Genomic DNA, 20,574 nt, shown 5'->3' with positions numbered 1-20,574 from the left:
TTGGTGGTACTGGGGCTGGAACCCAAAGGCTTTCTACCTCCGGGCTATACTCCCAGACCTATTTTATATTTTATTTGGAAACAGGGTCTCACTAAGTTGCTGAGAGCCTCACTAAGTAGCTGAGGCTGGCTTCGAACCTGCGCGATCCTCCTGTCTTCGCCTTCCAAGCGCGGGGATGACAAGCGTGCGCCACCACTCCCGGCTTGCAGGACCCTTTCTGAGGATCACCTTGGAGTGTGGCCTGCTGGGATTGCTGCCCCTACCCCGGCCATCACATACACATTTCTGCTTATAGGATGAAAGAAGATAAGGGCAAGATACCCAACTTAAGGACACACAATTTTTTGCTTTTATCCTGCAAGCAAGAAAACACTTAGTTGCGTCTAACTGGGAAAGCGAGTATTCTGAACAGTTATGTATCTATGTAAAAACGAAGAGGAAAAGAAAGCAACCGGGCATGGTGGGATGCGTTCGCAGTCCCGGTACGGATTGGATTCGGTGCGAGAGCCCAGTACTGGTAGCATCAACCAGGAGACTGTTTCTCCTAAAAGATCAGAGCTGCGAGATCCGAGCGTGGACTGGGAGGCTGAGCCAGGAGGGGCGCGGGTTTGAGGCCAGCCTCCGCCTGCACTCTTCCTGATGGACGCCCGGCTAAGGGCAGTACAGTGAACCGTCAAAAGGCAAGAACCCGGCACACGCTGCGGCCCCGCAGGAGCAGGGTTTCCGCAGCTGCCCGCCCTGGGGCCTCTCTTCTTCGCCCCCTTCCACGGGGTTGAGGAACCTTCCCGAATAGTCGTAAGAGAGCTCTTCTCCCGGGCCGATGGCCGTGGCTGCGAAGAGGGCCAGTTTAGGTACCATCGAGTCGACTCGGACGGGGACCATGACCAGGTTGGGCTGGCAGGAGTGGTTCAGGAACCGGCCGGCGTTGCCGATGGACGTGGGGTCCACGAAGGTCTCCAGGACCGGCCCGCCACACACGTGCTCCCTGACGGCGATGATGTAGTTGGGGTCCTGCCTCTTCTGCGAGTGAGTTCTCCTCCGCGCTTCCGAGGCGCCCAGGACCTCGCCGGCGTATTCACAGACGAATCTCCCTTTGGGTATCAACTCCAGGGTCCGCAGCCCCCAGCCCTTTCCGTCCGTCTTGAACACCTGCAGGCGGAACTGCAGCCCCCTCTGGACCACTCTGTTTGTGCAATGGTCCGCACACTGGCACAGGGCGTTGCATTCAAAGATGGGCCTGGAGTACTTGGCTCCCGGGCCTAGCACCCTGAGGCACAAGTGCTCGTCATAGTTCTCGTCCTGGCGGAGGCAGGGGCAAGAGCCGGAGAGGCAGGGGGCGGCGCCGCACCTGCAGCCGGGAAAGGTTATCTGAGTGGGGTCCGTGGCTGCTCCAGGTCCCATGACGTGATCCGGGGTGTACTGTCAACGTAGAAACGGTGCAAGTCAGCGTGAGACACGCCAGCAAAAGTACAAATAGAGCCGGGCGTGGCGGCGCGCGCTTGTCATCCCAGCATTCGGAAGGCCGAGACAGGAGGATCACGGTTCTCAGACAGCCTCAGCTACTTAGCGAGGCCCTTTGCAACTCAGTGAGACCCTGTTTCAAAATAAAAAATAAAAAAAAGTAGGGTTGGGAGTGTCGTTCGGAGGTAGAATGCCCCTTGGTTCCATCTCGGTACTGAAAAAAAAAAAAAAAAAAAAATATATATATATATATATATATATATATATATATATATATATATATATATGTATGTATGTATATATAATAGACAAATATTTTCATTATTATTAGTTTTATTATTGGTGGTACTGGGGTTCCTGGAAACCCTTCTACCTCCGGGCTGCACTCCCAGACATATTTTAAATATATATATTTTTGGAAACAGGGTCTCTTAAGGCAGTACAGCTGGCTTCGAACCAGCTTGATCCTCCTGTCTCCACCTCCCAAGTGCAGGGATTACAGGTGTGCGCCACCACGCCCGGCAACAAGTATTATTTTCATGTGCATTTTGGAAACTATAACGAGTGCAGCAAAACCCATGGCTTTATGGACAGTACTGATTATGATGATTCTAAAGAGAATATTTATATAAATTAATTTATTATTATTATTATTATTATTATTATTATTATCATTATTTTGTTGGTACTGGGGTTCCTGGAAGACCTTCTACCTCCGGGCTACACTCCCAGACCTATTTTTATATTTTTATTTGGAAACAGGGTCTCTTAAGCCAGCGAGTCTGAACCAGCGCGATCCTCCTGCTCAGGGGCATTCTACTTCAGAGCTGCATGCCAAGGCACTTTATTTTTGGTTTGAAACAGGGTCTTCCTAGGTTGCTGCAAGTCTCACTAAGTGTGTGCTAGGCTCTGCTCTACGCTTGATCAGGCAAGTTGACAAGGCTGTCCCAGATCCACAAGGAAGGAAACAAGACTTTCTCCATTGTACTCAAATAGAAAAGGAAGGAATTGAGGATGTCTGTCTCAGAGAGTACACAGTCCGCCCTCTCAACACTAAATTTCATCTGCATCCTATGTGAAATATATATTCATGCCTCTTGCTAAATATGCTAGATTTTTTGCAATACTGAGCATGGAACCCAGGGGCATTCTACCTCTGAGCTACACCCCCAGCCCTATTTTTTATTCTTTATTTTGAAACAGGGTATCACTGATTTGCAGAGGGCCTAAGTAGCTGAGGCTGGCTGCGAACCGCGTTCCTCTTGTCTCAGCATCCCGAATGCTGGGATTACAAGTGTGCACCACCACGCCCGGCTTAAGATGCTCTACTTAATTCTCCTATGGTGTTGCCTCAAAATTAGGACCTTATTATCTCAATCAAGTCTCCTTGCAGAGATGTTTGAAGAACATTGAAATAAAAATGCACATCTAACTACAGTGTTATTACAGAGATAGGATAACTACAATACATGCTTTATTAAAAAGCGGGTCATGCTGTAATTGCAGTATTTGGGAGTCTGAGACAGGACGACACAGATATTTGAGAGCTAAGAGTAAAGCAAGAAAGGGAACATCACAGAACGCAAGAGAAGAGGCAGCTGAGGTGGGACTGTTAGGAGGAAGCCGTTCTTCATGGAGATTCCTCCTCACTTGAAATCTCTCAATATAGTTCCTAGAGTCTCTCTCCACACAGAAGCAGACTTTATGATCTATGAGTGACTCGATCCTTACGCCTTCCAAGGACTTAATCTTGCATAATAGTGTGTGGGGAGCCATTAAGGCTTTTACCTTATCTTGTCTCAGCCTTACTCAAAAGTGCACTTCTGACTGTGCTTCCCAGAGTCACCAAGGTCTGGAGTCATGGAGTCTAAGTAAATAAGACCCCTCACAATGACTGATGCTAACTGTTCTGTCTGCTAGTTAAGATTAGGTTTGTGTAGTACCAGGCTCCCGTGTGACTCGCAAAGTGATATATGTGCTTTGGATTTTCATGATTGCATTCCTGTGCAACCCAAAGCTGGAAATTGTATAAATACCAGGAGAGAAAGAAACCTGGTTGTCGGCCAGCAGAGATATCGGCCCAGGAGTTTGCTGGCGACCCTCCCATGCTTGTTCATCCTCACACCTCTTTTCCGAACCTGTACTTTTGCCAGCTGGCTCCCGCAATAGTGGACCAAAGATTTCAAAATATATGTTATCATTTCTTATTTCTTATAAACATGTCAAAGTTCCAGATCTGTAATGAAGCAAAATTAAAATAAAGGCCACAAAACACAGACATTCTGAGACCACTGATGGAAGGTGCTTTTTATTACATTTCGTGGAACCATAGAGTTTGACTACTGGTCCTCTCCTCCACCCTCACTTTCAAAGAGAATACAAGGGGCCCGAAGACTGCCCCAGACAGGCCTCTGAGTGGAGCTGGAGTGGCGGCTAGCGGTGGGCGCGCTGCATCCTCCTAGGTCAGCTTAGGGAGCCTTCTGGCCCCAGCCCTGCCCACAGCTCCTGCACGCACGAGGCTCCTCCCTCTGCTGTGGCACCTGATGCAAGGCCAGGTGTGACCTGTGGCTAAAGCCTCGGCCACACTCTCTGCACACGCACGGCCTCTCTTCCAAGTGCACCCGCTTGTGTGTGAGTGAGGCTGACTTGCTGCTGAAGCCCAGGCGGCACTGCTGGCACGTGTACTGCTTCTCCCGCGAGTGCTTCCTCCGGTGCTGATGAGCCCTGCCTGGTGGCTGAAGCCTCGGCCGCACTCCTGGCACACGTAAGGCTGTTCCTTCGAGTGTGTCCTCTAGTGTCCAACAGAGATGGACTCCTGGCTGAAGCCTTTGCCGCACTCGTGGCACACGTCCGGCTTCTCTCTGCAGTGCTTCTTCTCGTGGACGATGAAGTGGGACTTCCGGCTAAAGCCTCACCTGCCACATCGAGGCACATGTATGGCTTCTCGCCGAGTGTGTCCTCCCAGGGATGGAAGGTGGAGCTTGTGCTTAATACTTTGCTCACATCGTGGCACACGTAGGGCTTCTAACCCGAGTGTGTCCTCTGGTGGATGATGAGGTTGGACTTCTAACTAAAGCCTTTGCCACACTCACTGCACATGTACGGCTTCTCGCCCAAGTGTTCCTCTGGTGGATGGTGAGTCTGGCCTTCTCGCTGAAGCCTTGGCCACAGTCGTTGCGCACATATTGCTTCTTTCCCGAGTGTGTCCTCTGGTGTCTGGTGAGTGTGGACTTCTCTTTGAAGCCTTTGCTGCACTCACTGCACACATATGGCTTCTCGCCTGAGTGTGTCCTCTGGTGGATGATGAGTGTGGACTTCTCGCTGAAGCCTTTGCCACACTCATTGCACACATACGGCTTCTTGCCCTAGTGTGTTCTTTGGTGTCTGGTGAGGGTGAAATTCTCCCTGAAGCTCTTGCCACACTCACTGCACACATAGGGCTTCTCGCCCGAGTGTGTCCTCTGGTGGATGATAAGGTAGGACTTATGGCTGAAGTCTTTGCCACACTCACTGCACACTGGCTTCTCGCCCGAGTGTTTCCTCTCGTGTTTGATGAGGTAGTACTTATGGCTGAAGCCTTTGCCACACTCACTGCACACGTAGGGCTTCTCACCCGAGTGTGTACTCTGGTGGATGATGAGGTAGGACTTCTCGCTGAAGCCTTTGCCACACGCACTGCACACGTAGGGCTTCTCGCCTGAGTGTGTCCTCTGGTGGATGATGAGATGGGACTTATGGCTGAAGCCTTTGCCACACTCACTGCACACATAGGGCTTCTCGCCCGAGTGTGTCCTCTGGTGGATGATGAGGTAGGACTTCTCGTTGAAGCCTTTGCCATACTCACTGCACACGTAGGGCTTCTCGCCCAAGTGTGTCCTCTGGTGTCTGGTGAGCGTGGACTTCACGCTGAAGCCTTTACCACACTCACTGCACATGTAGGGCTTCTCGCCCAAGTGTGTCCTCTGGTGGACAATGAGGTTGGACTTCACGCTGAAGCCTTTGCCACACTCATCGCACACGTAGGGCTTCTCGCGCGAGTGTGTCCTCTGGTGTCTGGTGAGTGTGGACTTCACGCTGAAGCCTTTGCCACACTCACTGCACACGTAGGGCTTCTCGCCCAAGTGTGTCCTCTGGTGGACAATGAGGTTGGACTTCACGCTGAAGCCTTTGCCACACTCACTGCACACGTAGGGCTTCTCACCCGAATGTGTCCTCTGGTGGATGATTAGGTGGGCCTTGCGTTTATAGCCTCGCCCACACTCGTGACACACATACGTCTTCTCGTCAGAGTGTGTCCTCTGGTGGATATTGAGGTTGGACTTATGATTAAAGCCTCGCCCGCATTCATGGCACACGTAGGGCTTCTCGCCTGAGTGTGTCCTCTGGTGGATGATGAGGTGGGACTTAAAGTTAAAGCCTCGCCCGCATTCATGGCACATGTAGGGCTTCTCGCCTGAGTGGGTAATCTGGTGTCTAACGAAGGTCGACTTCAACCTGAAGCCTCGCCCGCACTCTTGGCACACATACGGCTTCTCACCTGAGTGCGTCCTCTGGTGGATGATGAGGGAGGCCTTCTGTGTAAAGCGTCGCCCGCACTCACCACACACAAAGGGCTTCTTCCACGAGTACAGCTTCTGGTGCCTGGTCAGGCACGTCTTCAGACTGAAGCCCTTCTCACACACACCGCACACGTATGGCTTCTCCCCTGAGTGTGTCCTCTGGTGACTGAGCAGGCCGGTCATCTTGCTGGAACGCAGTCTGCGCTGGCCACAGGCAACTGCTCCAAGACCTAGGCCTTCTGCCCTCCTCAGCACCTTGTCGGAGTCTTTGGGGGTCCTCATTTGAGCCGGGCTCTCCTCCATCCCCACTGCTCTGATGTGATGCTGGGAACTACCTGGTGGCCTCTGGAGTGGCCTGGGAAATTCTCCAAAAGTACTTTTCTTGGGCCTACCAAACCGAGACTTGGAGCCTTCTCTGTCTTGATCTTCTGCTCTGTCGCTCCAGGATCTATCGTCCGAGGCTCGCTGCTCCTTCTGGTCCTCCGCGTGTGGGTCCCCAGGTGCAACAAGTCTTTCTGCACATAAGCATGTGAAGATCCAGGGGCAGTGGCCACACAGCACGTTTTGCTCCAGAGATTTCTGGTTGGAGAAATCAGGAGGGCAGAGAGTAATGGAGTGCAGGGGTGGGTTTGGTCCTGCCGGAGAAAGAGAAGGCCAAGTCAGATGGAACTCATTTGATGGTGAGATTTGACCACATTCTTCAAATCCTTAATAGCAAATGTTACTTACCAAGAGGTAGGTTCTTTCTTTCTTTCTTTCTTTCTTTCTTTCTTTCTTTCTTTCTTTTTTTTCTTTTTTTTTTATTGGTGCACTGTATTCATACATCATAGTAGGATACATACTTTTGTAGACATACATGCACACTTTTCCCAGTCAGCCCCCACCCAATCCCCACTCCATTCTATCCCTATCCCTCCCTCCCATGCTTGGCTTAGTAGTTGACATCTAGTATTATGGCAATTTATCTAAAATTAAAAATGATAATCTCACATAAAAGTTTCATTTGTCTGATACCAAGCTTTTGATGAATTAAAGATAACATTTCAATATTTCTTTTAGCTTTCTTTCTTACCAGAGTATATTTTTTATCTATTTTTTAGGTGAAACTATCATATATTTATATATTTATTTTTCAGAAAAAAATCTATCCTAATATGGAATATGGACTCTAGGTACCCAAAACGATCTTGAAAAACAAAGCTAGAAGATATATATTTTCTGATTTCAAACCATATAGAGCTACGATAATTGAAACAGTGTAGTACTGTTCTAAAGGCACATATATAAACCATTGGAGTTAAATAAAAGCCTAGAGCTAAATTCTTCCCTATATTGTCAAGTTATTTTTGACAAGATTTCCACGAACAATTGGTGGTGGAAATAATAATCTTTTAACTAAATATTGTTAAAAAATAATAATTACATGGAAAAGTATAAAATTGAACCTTACCTAATCCCATATACAAGTATTAACTCAAAATAGATAAAAGACCTAAATATAAATCTTAAGACTATAAACTTTTAGGAGAAAATCTGGGTCATTAAACCTCACAACATTGAAATTGGCAGTGATTTCTTGGTTATGATTTCAATGGCACAGGCAACAGAAGAGTATACAAACTCCCTAAAAAATAAAAAAAAATATTGTATATCCAAAGACAATGTAAACAGAGTTAACAGTTACTAATAGAATGGGGTAAAATATTTCCAAATGCTGTATCTGAAGGTATATTAATATTCCAACTAGAAATCCTAGAAATTAACAACAATAAAGGCAAACAATACCCTTTAGAGATAGGTAAAAGACTAACATAAATAATGAATCTCCACAGATAACCAATCTTAGTTGTCTGTTGGATGGAAAATCTTGTTTCTCTAGTTCTGCAGTGTGTTACCTGTTTCTTCTTTATGGTTAATCTCTTTGAGTATTTTCTCTAGTGCTGGTTTTGAAGACATAAATTCCTTCAGTTTATGTTTGTCATGGAAGCTTCTTATTTCTCCATCTAATTTGATAGAAAGTTTTGCTGGGTAGGAAATTTTTGGCTGGAAGTTGTTTTCTTTCAGAGTTTGGAATATGTTACTCCAAGCCCTTCTGGCTCTCATGACTTGGTTTGGGAAGTCTGGAGTGATTCTAATTGGTTTGCCTCTGAATGTCACTTGGCCCTTTGCTTTTGTTGCCTTTAAGATTCTCTGCTTGGCTTCCACATTGGTCATTTTGACAATTATGTGGCGTGGGGATCCTCTTCTCCGATCCTGTCTAAAGGGAGTTCTATAAGTTTCCTGGACCTGTGTATCGACCTCTTGCTCTATGTCTGGAAAATTTTCTGCTATTACTTCCTTGAAGAGATTGTTGATCCCTTTGGTTTCACTTTCTTTTCCCTCCTCTATTCCAATTATTCTTAGGTTAGCTCTCTTAAAATGGGCCCATATTTCTTCAATATCAGATTCCTGCTGTCGGATATTTTTTTCTAGATTAGAAACTATGCGTTCATTTTTGGATTGCTCATCTTCTAAGAGCGAGATTCTGTTCTCCATGTGTTCTAATCGGTTTTTTGTGCTTTGAATTGAGGCCTTTACTTCATTAATTGCATCCTTTATCTCTTCTTGGCTCTCTCTGAGTTCTTTTCGAAGCACCTCTATTATTTCTACAGTTATTTTCCTGATTTGATCTTCTAGAAATCTCTGATTTTCTGTTTTATCGGATTCTGATGTTGTGGGGTTGTGGGCATTCATTGCTCCAGTGTTATTCCTCTTTCCCATGATTTCGGAAGTTTGTGCCTTCTCTGGGTTCTTCCCTTGGGTCACTATGACTTCACTTAAGGTGTTCTGGATCTCGAGTCAGTAGTATCTCAGACCCCACTACTCCTTTACTGGGTTTTATCACAGAGTCTCTGACCCAGATAGTCGATAGAGGCTGCTTTAGACTGTGGGGGGTGCCAGGTTGCACGTTCTCCTATGTTGTGATATCTCTGCCACCGCCCCTCCCCCACTGGGTCAAGTCCCAGGGAGTACAGTACTGGGATTTCTCCTCTGTGGCCTGCAATTTGACTCACTGTTCTGGAGTACGCAGATGTAGCTGTACTGGCCTCGCTGAATTTGGTGCTGCTGCCGCCGGTGGCAATATGGCGCCGCTGCTACACCCTCGGCTGTGGGGCTGGTGTTTTTCTTCTTGGTTTTGAATCCACTCTGAATCCCTGCAGCGTGTGCTGAGCTCGGCCACTGGGAGCTTTAGATGCTCCCTGCGTGGAGAAATCCCACCTGACTGTTCCGCAGCGGCTAACCTCGGCTTGCTGTAGCCGTCGGGTGAGTTCGCCGGTGCCGCCGGCAGTATGGCGCTGCTGCCGCGTCTGCCGCGTCCTCGGGCGTGAGGCTGGTTATCTCCTCTGTGGCTCTGGTCTCAGTCCGCTTTCTCTCTGGAGCCTGGTGATTTTTTATTTCACTGGTGATGGTGTTTTCTGGCTATGAAAGGCGCTGATTTTGTGGTAATGGAGATTTGTTGTTAGCGGGGCTCTTAAGCCCCGCTTTTCTCGGTCGCCATCTTCCCGGAAGTCTCTTTCTTATTTATTTATATATTTATTTATTTATTTATTTATTTGGTCTGGGGTTGGAACACAGAGGCATTTGACCTCCAAGCTACACAACCTGCCCAATTTTTTATTCTTGTTATTTTGAAACAGGGTCTCACTGAGTTGCAGACGACCTCACTAAATAGCTCAGGCTGTCTGCGAACCGCAATCCAATAGGCAGCGCTTTGGCGCTTTTAGTGGAGCGGAAGTTCACCAGCGGTCTTTTTACCTGGACTTGGGCAGGTCCTAGGGCCTTGTTCTCCCATCCAGCACTATTCAGTTGGAAATCAGTGCCCATATTCCGGGGTCGCGGGCAGGTGGATCCCTATCCACCTTGTTTACAATTGAGGAGGTGGCCCTGGGGACTGAACCCATGGTTGCCTGGAACTTCAAACCTTCAGTCTCAACTCCAAGTCCTGAGATTACAGGTGTGCACCATCGCCGCGCCTGTCCTTATATACTTTTCCCCTTTTTTGCAGTACTGGAGATTGAACCCAGGGGCATTGTACCTCTGAGCTACTATCTTTTATTTTTTTTAATCCTTTATTTTTAAACAGGCCTCACTAAGTATCTGAGGCTGGCTGCTAACTTGTGATTACTCCTGTCTCAACCTCCCAAGGACTTGAATTTCAGGCCTGTACCAAATGCTCAGCTAACAGAATAAAAGAGAGAAAATGTAAGCAATTACAAGAGAATATAATTTCATTTTTAAAATATGAAACAGAATACACTGACAAAAGAATAGAATTGAAATAAGAATTTGATAGCCGGACTTGGTTGCCTACGCTTGTAATCCCAGCATTCAGGAGGCTGAGACTGAAGGATGGTGGTTAGCGGACAGCCTCAGCCAGTTAGCGAGGCCCCTTGCACCTTAGTGAGACCCTGTTTCCAAATAAAGTATAAAATATGTCTGGAAGTATAGCTCAGAGGTACAAAAGCCCCTGGGTTCCACCCCAAGTACCACAAAAATAAAATAGAAAGGCAATAAATAGGGCAGAGGGGATAGCTCGGAGGCAGAATGCCCCTGGGTTCCATCTCCAGTAGTACCAAAAAAAATTGATAATCTAATTATTGTTAAAATATCTGTATTACAATTGATTGATAATTTCACTGAAGTCATGGGGAATAGAGGTTATGGCCCAAATAACATTAAATATTTAGCTTAGGAATTTAGAATACCTTTTGAATTTAAAATTTAGAAACTAGATTTTAGAAATTTCACTTTAGAGCCGGACATGTTGGCATACACTTGTAATCCTAGTACTTGGGAAGCTGAGACGGGCGAATCTGGGTTCACAGGCAGCCTCAGGTACTTAGTGAGGCCCTTAGGAGGTACAATGCCCCTGGGTTTAATCCATAGCACTGCAAGCGTATGCAGGTGCAAACACACACACACACACACACACACACACACACACACACACACACGGCTCACAGTTCAGAGGCCAGGAAGACCCTGTTACAAAATAAAAATTCAAATGGCCTGGAGAGTAGTTTGGGGTGTAGAATTCCCCTGAGTTTAATCTCTACTACAAAAAAATTAACTTTAGTATTGACCTTCATTAAACTTATATATAAAATTAATATTAGAAATTTAGAATAGATGTTCTAGCCGGGCGTGGTGGTGCACGCTTGTAATCCCAGCATTCAGGAGGTTGAGATTGGAGGATTGCGGTTCATGGAAAACTTCAGCTACTTAGGCCCTTTGCAACTCAGTGAGACTTTTTTTCAAAATAAAGAATAAAAAATAGGGCAGGGGGTGTAGATCAGAGGTCAAATGCCCCTGGGTTCCATCCCCACACCTGAAAAAAAAAAAAAAAGAAATTTAAGAACTCTTTTCTCAAAAAAAAAAAGTTGTTTCTCACTGAGATATATTTTGACAATTCTCAAACCCAAATACATGAACACCTGCACTGGACAATTAAGTAAGTGGACAGCAGGAGGTAGGAGTCAGATTTCTCACCATTGAAGCACATCATAGAATTAACTTTTTTTTTTCTTTTTTGGCAGTACCGGGGATGGAACGAAGGGGCATTCTACCTCTGAGCTACACCCCCAGCCCTATTTTTTATTCTTTATTTTGAAACAGGGTCTCACTGATTTGCAGAGGGCCTAAGTACCTGCAGCTGGCTGCGAACTGCGTTCCTCCTGTCTTAGCCTCCCGAATGCTGGGATTACAAGAGTGCCCACCACGCCCGGCTTAAGATGCTCTAGATTTATTTCTACTATGATGCTGCTTCAAAATTCAGGACCTTATTATCTCTGTCAAGTGTGTGTGCAGATGTTTTAAGAACATTGAAGTAAAAATGCACATCTAACTACAGTGTTATTACAGAGATAGGATAACTACAATACATGCTTTATTAAAAAGCGGATCATGCTGTAATTGCAGTATTTCAGAGTCTAAGAAAGGACGACACAGATATTTGAGAGCTAAGAGCAAAGCAAGAAAGGGAACATCACAGACCGCAAGAGAAGAGGCAGCTGAGGTGGGACTGTTAGGAGGAAGCCGTTCTTCCTGGAGATTCCTCCTCACTTGAAATCTCTCGATATAGTTCCTAGAGTCTCTCTCCACACAGAAGCAGACTTTATGATCTATGAGTGACTCGATCCTTACGCCTTCCAAGGACTTAATCTTGCATAATAGTGGACCTAAGATTTCACACATATTGCTTCTTGCCTGAGTGTGTCCTCTGGTGTCTGGTGAGTGTGGACTTCTTGCTGAAGCCTTTTCCACACTCACAGCACACGTATGGCTTCTTGCCCGAGTGTGTCCTCTGGTGGTTGATGAGGTAGGACTTACAGCTGAAGCCTTTGCCACACTCACTGCACACATAGGGCTTCTCGCTCGAGTGTGTCCTCTGGTGGAAGATGAGGTAGGACTTCTGGCTGAAGCCTTTGCCACACTCACTGCACACGTAGGGCTTCTCACCTGAGTGTGTCCTCTGGTGGATGATGAGTGTGGACTTCTCGCTGAAGCCTTTGCCACACTCATTGCACACATACGGCTTCTCGCCCGAGTGTGTTCTCTGGTGTCTGGTGAGTGTGGACTTCACACTGAAGCCTTTGCCACACTCACTGCACACATAGGGCTTCTCGCCCGAGTGTGTCCTCTGGTGGATGATAAGCTGGAACTTATGCTGAAGCCTTTGCCACACTCACTGCACACTAGCTTCTCGCCCAAGTGTGTCCTCTCATGTTTGATGAGGTAGTACTTATGGCTGAAGCCTTTGCCACACTCACTGCACACGTAGGGCTTCTCGCCCGAGTGTGTACTCTGGTGGATGATGAGGTAGGACTTCTCGCTGAAGCCTTTGCCACACTCAATGCACATGTAGGGCTTCTCGCCCGAGTGTGTACTCTGGTGTCTGTTGAGTATGGACTTCATGTTGAAGCCTTTGCCACACTCATTGCACACGTAGGGCTTCTCACCCGAGTGTGTCCTATGGTGGATGATGAGGTAGGACTTACGGCTGAATCCTTTGCCACAATCACTGCACACGTAGGGCTTCTCGCCCGAGTGTGTACTCTGGTGGATGATGAGGTTGGACTTCACGCTGAAGCCTTTGCCACACTCACTGCACACGTAGGGCTTCTCGTCCAAGTGTGTCCTCTGGTGGACGATGAGGTTGGACTTCACGCTGAAGCCTTTGCCACACTCACTGCACACGTAGGGCTTCTCGTCCGAGTGTGTCCTCTGGTGGATGATTAGGTGGGCCTTGCGTTTATAGCCTCGCCCACACTCGTGACACATGTACGGCTTCTCATCAGAGTGTGTCCTCTGGTGGATGATGAGGTGGGACTTAAAGATAAAGCCTCGCCCGCATTCAAGGCACACGTAGGGCTTCTCGCCTGAGTGCGTCCTCTGGTGTCTGGTGAGCTTGCACTTCTCGCTGTAGCCTTTCCCACACTCACTGCACACGTAGGTCTTCTCGCCTGAGTGTGTCCTCTGGTGTCTGGTGAGCTTGCACTTCTCGCTGTAGCCTTTGCCACACTCACTGCACACGTAGGGCTTCTCGCCTGAGTGTGTCCTCTGGTGGATGATGAGGTGGGACTTTTGGTTAAAGCCTCGCCTGAATTCAAGGCACACGTAGGGCTTTTCACCTGAGTGGGTAATCTTGTGTCTAACCAAGGTCGACTTCAGAGTAAAGCCTTTGCCGCAGTCTTGGCACACAAACGGCTTCTCGCCCAAGTGCATCCTCTGGTGGATGGTGAGGATAAACTTCAGCCTGAAACCTCGCCCGCACACTTGGCACACATACGGCTTCTCGCCTGAGTGCATCCTCTGGTGGATGATGAGGGAGGCCTTCCGTGTAAAGCGTCGCCCGCACTCGCCACACACAAAGGGCTTCTTCCACGAGTGCAGCTTCTGGTGCCTGTCAGGCACGTCTTCAGACTGAAGCCCTTCTCACAAACGCCACACACATATGGCTTCTCCTCCGAGTGTGTCCTCTGGTGACTGAGCAGGCCGGTCATCTTGCTGGAACGCAGTCTGCGCTGGCCACAGGCAACTGCTCCAAGACCTAGGCCTTCTGCCCTCCTCAGCACCTTGTCGGAGTCTTTGGGGGTCCTCATCTGAGCCGGGCTCTCCTCCATCCCCACTGCTCTGATGTGATGCTGGGAGCTACCTGGTGGCCTCTGGGGTGGCCTGGGAAATTCTCCAAAAGTACTTTTCTTGGGCCTACCAAACCGAGACTTGGAGCCTTCTCTGTCTTGATCTTCTGCTCTGTCGCTCCAGGATCTATGGTCCGAGGCTCGCTGCTCCTTCTGGTCCTCCGCGTGTGGTTCCCCAGGTGCAACAAGTCTTTCTGCACATAAGTATGTGAAGACGCAGGGGCAGTGGCCACACAGCACATTTTGCTCCAGAGATTTCTGGTTGGAGAAATCAGGAGGGCAGAGAGTAATAGAGTGCAGGGGCGGGTTTGGTCCTGCCAGAGAAAGAGAAGCCCAAGTCAGATGGAACACATTTGATGGTAAGACTTGACCACATTCTTCAAATCCTTAATAGCAAATGTTACTGACCAAGAGGTACTTTATTTATTTATTTATTTGTTTGTTTGTTTGTTTATTTATTTATTTATTTAGTGGGTCTGGGGATGGAACACAGAGGCATTTGACCTCCAAGCTACACACCCTGCCCAATTTTTTATTCTTGTTATTTTGAAACAGTGTCTCACTGAGTTGCAGATGACCTCACTAAGTAGCTCAGGCTTTCTGCAAACTGCAATCCTCAGGTCTCAGCCTCCCAGATGCTGGGATTACAAGCATGCTCCACCAGGCCCGGCTGGCTCCAAGAGGTACTGTATATGACCAACTTTCCAGCCCAACAGTACAGTTCAACAGACAAGGGACAGCAAAGGCATCACAGGCACTTTTGGGTGTATAAATAGGGACAACATCGACAGTCTACATGATTCTCACTACGATAACCTTCCAACGCACAGCAACACACACAGAAACCACGCCTGAAACTTGTGTTCTTTTTTCTCACTGAGAGCTAGCTAACCAGTGAACTGTGCTCGTCTGATCAAGAGATAGGTAGAGGGCACAGTCATCTGCACTGGGTAGAGGGCCCGTGTAGAGGGCTGCTCAAGAAGTGGTTACGAGCTGAGCACTGTGGCACACACCTGCAATCCCGGTTCTAGAGACTCTGTGTCAAAATAAGGGATAAAAAATAGGGCTGGGGGTGTAGCTCGGAGGTAGAATGCCCCTGAGTTCCATCCCCAATACTGCAAAAAGAAAAAGAATAAAAAACAGGGCTGGGAGTACAGCTTGGAGGTAGAATGTCCCTCAGGTCAATATCCAGTACCACAATAAATGATTACATACATACATACATACATGCATACATAACATCTGAGCTGGGTGTGGTGGCTCATGCTTGTAATCCCCGTGCTTGGGAGGTGGAGACAGGAGGATCGCGCTGGTTCGAAGCCAGCCGTGCTGGCTTAAGAGATTCTATTTCCAAATAAAAAATATAAAATAGGTCTGGAAGTGTAGCTCAGAGGTAGAAGGGCTTCCAGGAACCCCAGTATCACAAAATACAATAAATTAAAATAAATAAAATAAAATAAATAAATATAAAAAATGAATAAATAAAAAATAACATCTTAAATAAAAATTCATGGTCTAAGTTGGGCATGGTGGTGCATGCTTGGAATTTTAGTATTTGGGAGGCAGCGACAGGAGGATTGCGGTTCATGGACAGCCTCTGCGACTTGGTGAGGCCCTTCACAACTTAGTGAGACCCTGTTTCACTAAGAGCAGGGCAGGGGTGTTGCTCGGAGGTAGAATGAACCTAGGTTCAATCTTCACGACCACAAAAACTTAAAAATGCAAAGGACAAGTAGACAAGAGTCACTGATACCTGAGAACTGCTGCGCTCTAGGTTTTACATCAAGTAGTACTTGATGAAGAAGAATACGGAAAGTTAAGGATGTATATGATATTTGGAACAGGGGTCAGTCAACTTTTTCTTAATGAAACTAAATAGTTTAAGTTTTAAGGGCTGAAAGAAAAAATGAAGGACATTATATTAATTTTTACATAACCTTTTTTTGTTTTTGGTCCTCGTGATGGAACTCAGGGACACTGTACCCCCGATCCACACCCCTAGCTGTATTTTTTAAGTCTTTTCATTTATTTATTTATTTATTTATTTATTTATTTATTTATTTATAAAGAGGGTCTTACTGAGTTGCGAAGGGCCTCGCTAAGTAGCTGGAGCTGTCAGTGAACCATGATCCTCTCATCTCAGCCTCCCCAAGACTGGGATTACAAGCGTGCGCCACCACGCCTGGCAGTTTACATAACCATTTATAAATGTACAAACCACTCTTAGCTTCAGTTGCTTTGAGCACTCCGCTTAAATTTCTCAACTGACTTTTAAGCTTTATGTCTCCCACTGGGCTTTGTTTTCTTTATATCATTCAGTTTCTGCTCTATTCTTCTTGATCTTTTCTAAAAAGATGTTAACAAAAGAGATAAAAACCCACAAACATGTACAAGAGTTACCCCGGGAAGGCCAGGGCTTCCTGGAGGAGGAAGGCGACAGGAGACCCAGGGAAGTGCTCACGGGGTGAGGATGAGGTCGGGAAGGGAGGCCGAGCCAGGCAATGTGAACGCGGGCCGAGAGCTCCAGAGCGCAGCTCCCTGCACTCGGGCTCGGCGCCGCCTCCCTCCAGACTCTCGGCTGCTCACACCCTGCATCCTGGAGCTCACTGGCCCAGTTTCCTGCCACTCACCCGCACGGGAGGCTGGCGCGCATCTGCTCTCTTCTCTCCACGCCTCTTTCCCTTGCTCCAGCTGGACGATCAGCTTTGGCTTAGAAAACGGAATTCCTGCCCACAGGAAAGGAAGACAAGATGACCTTACGTCGTGGGTCAAGGGCCAGGGAAGAAATCAGAGGCAAGGCAGGTGAGGAGCTTGAAAGGGTGCGGCAAGGACCTCAACGAGTGGGGCCGATCCACTCACGGAGGCGCTGATTCTGTTCCAAGCCAGGTAGAGAACACCGCCGTCACCCATGACGGAAAATAAGTTACTAAGGAAGAGAGCTCAGCTCAGAGGAAAAGGTGTAGAAGTGCAGAGTATCAGCCAGAGCGCATGTGCATGTACACACACACACACACACACACACACACACACACACACACTTTCAATTCGACAAACCTTACCTTCATGGGAGAAACAAAATATTTTTGGTTTGAGTGCTACCCAAAGACCCAGTTAAAAATAAACATAGCTAGCCAGGCATGGTGGCACACACTTGTGGACCCAGTACTTAGAAGACTGCGACAGGAGAATCTCATGTTTATGGCCAGCTCAGTAACTTAGTGAGGTCCTGTTTCAAAATAAAATAGCGCTAGGGGTGCAGCTTGGAGGTAGAATGCCCCTGGCTTTAATCTCCAGTACCATAAAGAGAGCAAAGGAAAGAGAAAGCAAGAGAGAGAGGGACATTGTTGCCTCAAATATATCCAAACTGGAAGAAATGCCAGTCTTAAGCATACCACACTTACCCAGAGAGACCAGGTTTCTGTAGTTCTCCAGCATCACCTCCCTGTACAGGGTCCTCTGATCAGGGCTCAGCAGGATCCACTCCTCCTGGGAGAAATACACGGCCACATCCCTGAACGCCATGAGTGCCTGGAACACAGACATGGCCCTGCTCACCTGAGGCCTGGCCTTGCTCGGGTGAGGGCCAGGGAGCAGGCTGCTCTGGGAGGCAGGGGCCTCTAGATCCTGCCTTGACTGCACCACTGTAGCCATGGGTGCTGATACCTAAAAACCCTGTCCCTATACAGCCAGCTGCACTTGTGAACACACACATTCAACGTCCTGGGTGGCCTGCTTGGGGTATACATGAGAAAATGAAAAATCCCTAAGTTTTGAGAACTTTAGCTCTAGGCAGAAGAGCAAAAAATATTAAAAATTAAACAGTAGTCACGTACAATAAGACTGAGTTTTAAATATTTAAAAGGACAGTGATCGTATTGGTGCTGGGGGATCTAAGGAACTGAACTCATACAGTTCCACAACGGCAAAGACTAAACCACAGCCCAGCCTTTTCTGATTCCCACAGACCGTAGCCTTCTCTGGCTGAGCTCATGAGAAGTGGCCACGTATGTACGCACAGTGTCTGAGGGGGAGGCCTACTCCCCACCAGTGAAGGCCGCCATTCTCTTCCAATATACAGTGTGAGGGCCATGGAAACCCTCGACTGAATGTTGTTCAAAGCAGCAAACAGCCAGGCAGGAGAACCGACAGCTGCCGAGAGAGGAATGCGGGAATATGGGTGGAGGAGCAGTGAGGGGAGCACCGGGCTCCGTGCTCCCTGGAGAACCTCTCACCGTTAGAGCCTCTTTTCCTGGAGGAACCAGCTGGAGCTCTGATCCTAGGAGAGAACACTGCGGGAAACGCTAATATTGAACGCAGAAAACCTGCACATGGTTCAAGAGGCAAAGGCAGAGGCGCCATCTGAGCTGGGCAGTCAGGAGCCCAGGAGTCCTCCCTTTCCCCAGCAGGCAGTCCTCCTGGGCAGTCAGAGTCACAGGACACAGAGCAAGAACAAAAAGTGTTCAGCAAAGTCACTGGGAATCCTCCAGGGCCAACACGGCGGCACCTCCTCCTCCTTAAGTACCAGGGAGGGACCTGCCACAGAAGACAAGGACAGGCTGTGAGCGGCTTCCTAGGCACAGAGCTGGGATGTGGTCTAGGAGCTGAGCCTGCCAGTGGCGGCAGTGGAGTTCACGTGTAATCCCAGCATCTCAGGAGGCTGAGGCAGAAGGATTGCAACCTTGAGGCCAGCCAGGAAACTTAGCGAGACCCTGTTTGAAAATTTAAAAAGAAAACAAAAAAAAATAAACATCTGGGGTGCAACTCAGTGGCAGAGCATTCCTAAATTCAATCCCCAGAATCACAAGAAGGAAAGAAGAAAGGGAGGAAGGCAAGCAAGGAGGGAGGTATGGAGCCTCCTCTGACACGCTGTCAACACTGAGCATGAAGCCTTCCTCTGCTACTGAAGATGAAAGGAAAGACGTGCTGAGCTCGTACTACACAGAGACTGTTCCAGACACCGCGTCGCGCCTCATCTGTCCTTACAACAGCCCCATCAAGAAGCCGTGTTACCACTTCACAGGCGACAACACTGAGGCGCAGTGAGATCAGTCCCTCGCCCCTGGTGACAAATTATAAAGCGACAAGCTGCAGAGATCTGGCTGTGGAGACGAGGCTCTTCAAGGCTGTTGGAGTCTGTGAGATGAGTCAGGCTGGTCACGAGGCTCTTCAGTGTGGATTCTGCGTGACAAGTCTGGGGAGGGCCACCAGCTTCTGGGCACCTGCCGTTTCTCATTGTAAAACAGGAAAATGGAACATAAAACCCTGTGCGTTTGGTGGCCGACGCCAGCCCCCTGGACCTTGCAAGACTTGCCAAAGGAGCCCCAGCTCGACCGCCTCCTCCAAGGCCAAACCCAGGGACGGTCAGACAGATTGATACCTAGATCGTGCCACCGTGGCCACCCCATGCCCAGTCAAACCACCCTTGTCCGCTTAAGCCACGTGCCCTGGGGTTAATGGATTGCATTATACTTTTCTTTGGGGATCATCTAGCTAGAACGAGACTGCCCTCTAGTGGGGATTACTGTTTTTCATTTTACTCCTTCTTTGGGGATCATTTCAGCCAGAGCGATACTGCCCTCTAGTGGAGGCTAACGTATTGCATTATTTCTTTGGGGATCATCTCGGCGAGAACAACACTGCCCTCTAATGGAGGTTAATATATTGCATTATACTCTTCTTTGGGGAAAACAGTCCTTAATCAAGGCCCATAAACTGAGAGCATCCACAGACAGCTGCTCAGGCCCATGGATATCAAAATACTCCTGTATGTCTTTTCCAACCTTTCCCCACGTTTTTACGCTAACTGTCCCTTCTTCAGGACACCAGAGACAAACATTATTGACAAAGCATATCTTTTAACATATGTACAAAAAGCAAGCGACTAGCCTTTTGACCCATTGTATATCACAACTCCCCAGTTACTCACCGCCACCACAAATCTTCGAGCGTGCTCTTTTTCTCTTCAGCGGTTGCCGAGACCAGCTGTGTTCTCTCGGCATCTACACGGAGACCACCCACGCAGCTCATAGGTGGATTCTCAACGCGAGAAATAAGCCCCGAGAGAGGGTGTGGTCTCTGGCCAAAAGTACTGCCCCCACTTTTAGATATTCTTTCATAACTATTATTCTTTTGGTAATGATTCTTCTAACTTTCCACACGAATTGCTCCGGTGATGTATGATCAGGACTATGAGAGAAACTGAGTCCGTGGATAATAAATTTTCTAGTAATTTGTCTATGCCTCTAAACACCCTTGGCTTTGCTCAAAGATGTAAATCTAGTCAGAATTCAGATCCTGTGGAAGCATTCCTGCTACCGCAATTACAAATGCAGAACTCCTCCCTATATTTGACCTTCATTCTAACCATTACAATA

At 47.8% G+C, this 20,574-nt stretch overlaps 1 protein-coding gene across 1 annotated transcript in view; it reads right to left on the bottom strand.

Annotated features, from left to right (window-relative positions):
- Positions 1-651: 651 nt before the first annotated feature.
- Positions 652-20,574, bottom strand: part of LOC308277101 (histone-lysine N-methyltransferase SETMAR-like) — a gene marked incomplete at both ends in the record, with an annotated part of 54,078 nt that continues 34,155 nt past the window's right edge. Inside the window, one exon of the mRNA XM_080716171.1 lies at positions 652-1,419. Coding sequence (XP_080572297.1) covers positions 652-1,419 — 768 coding nt within the window. The remainder of the gene's footprint in view (positions 1,420-20,574) is intronic.

Source organism: Muscardinus avellanarius, assembly GCF_963383645.1.
Source record: "Muscardinus avellanarius genome assembly, chromosome: 19".
NCBI classification, from domain to species: Eukaryota; Metazoa; Chordata; class Mammalia; order Rodentia; family Gliridae; genus Muscardinus; species Muscardinus avellanarius.
The sequence above is the reverse complement of the archived record's forward strand: the minus strand, read 5'-3'. Positions and strand labels throughout refer to the sequence as shown.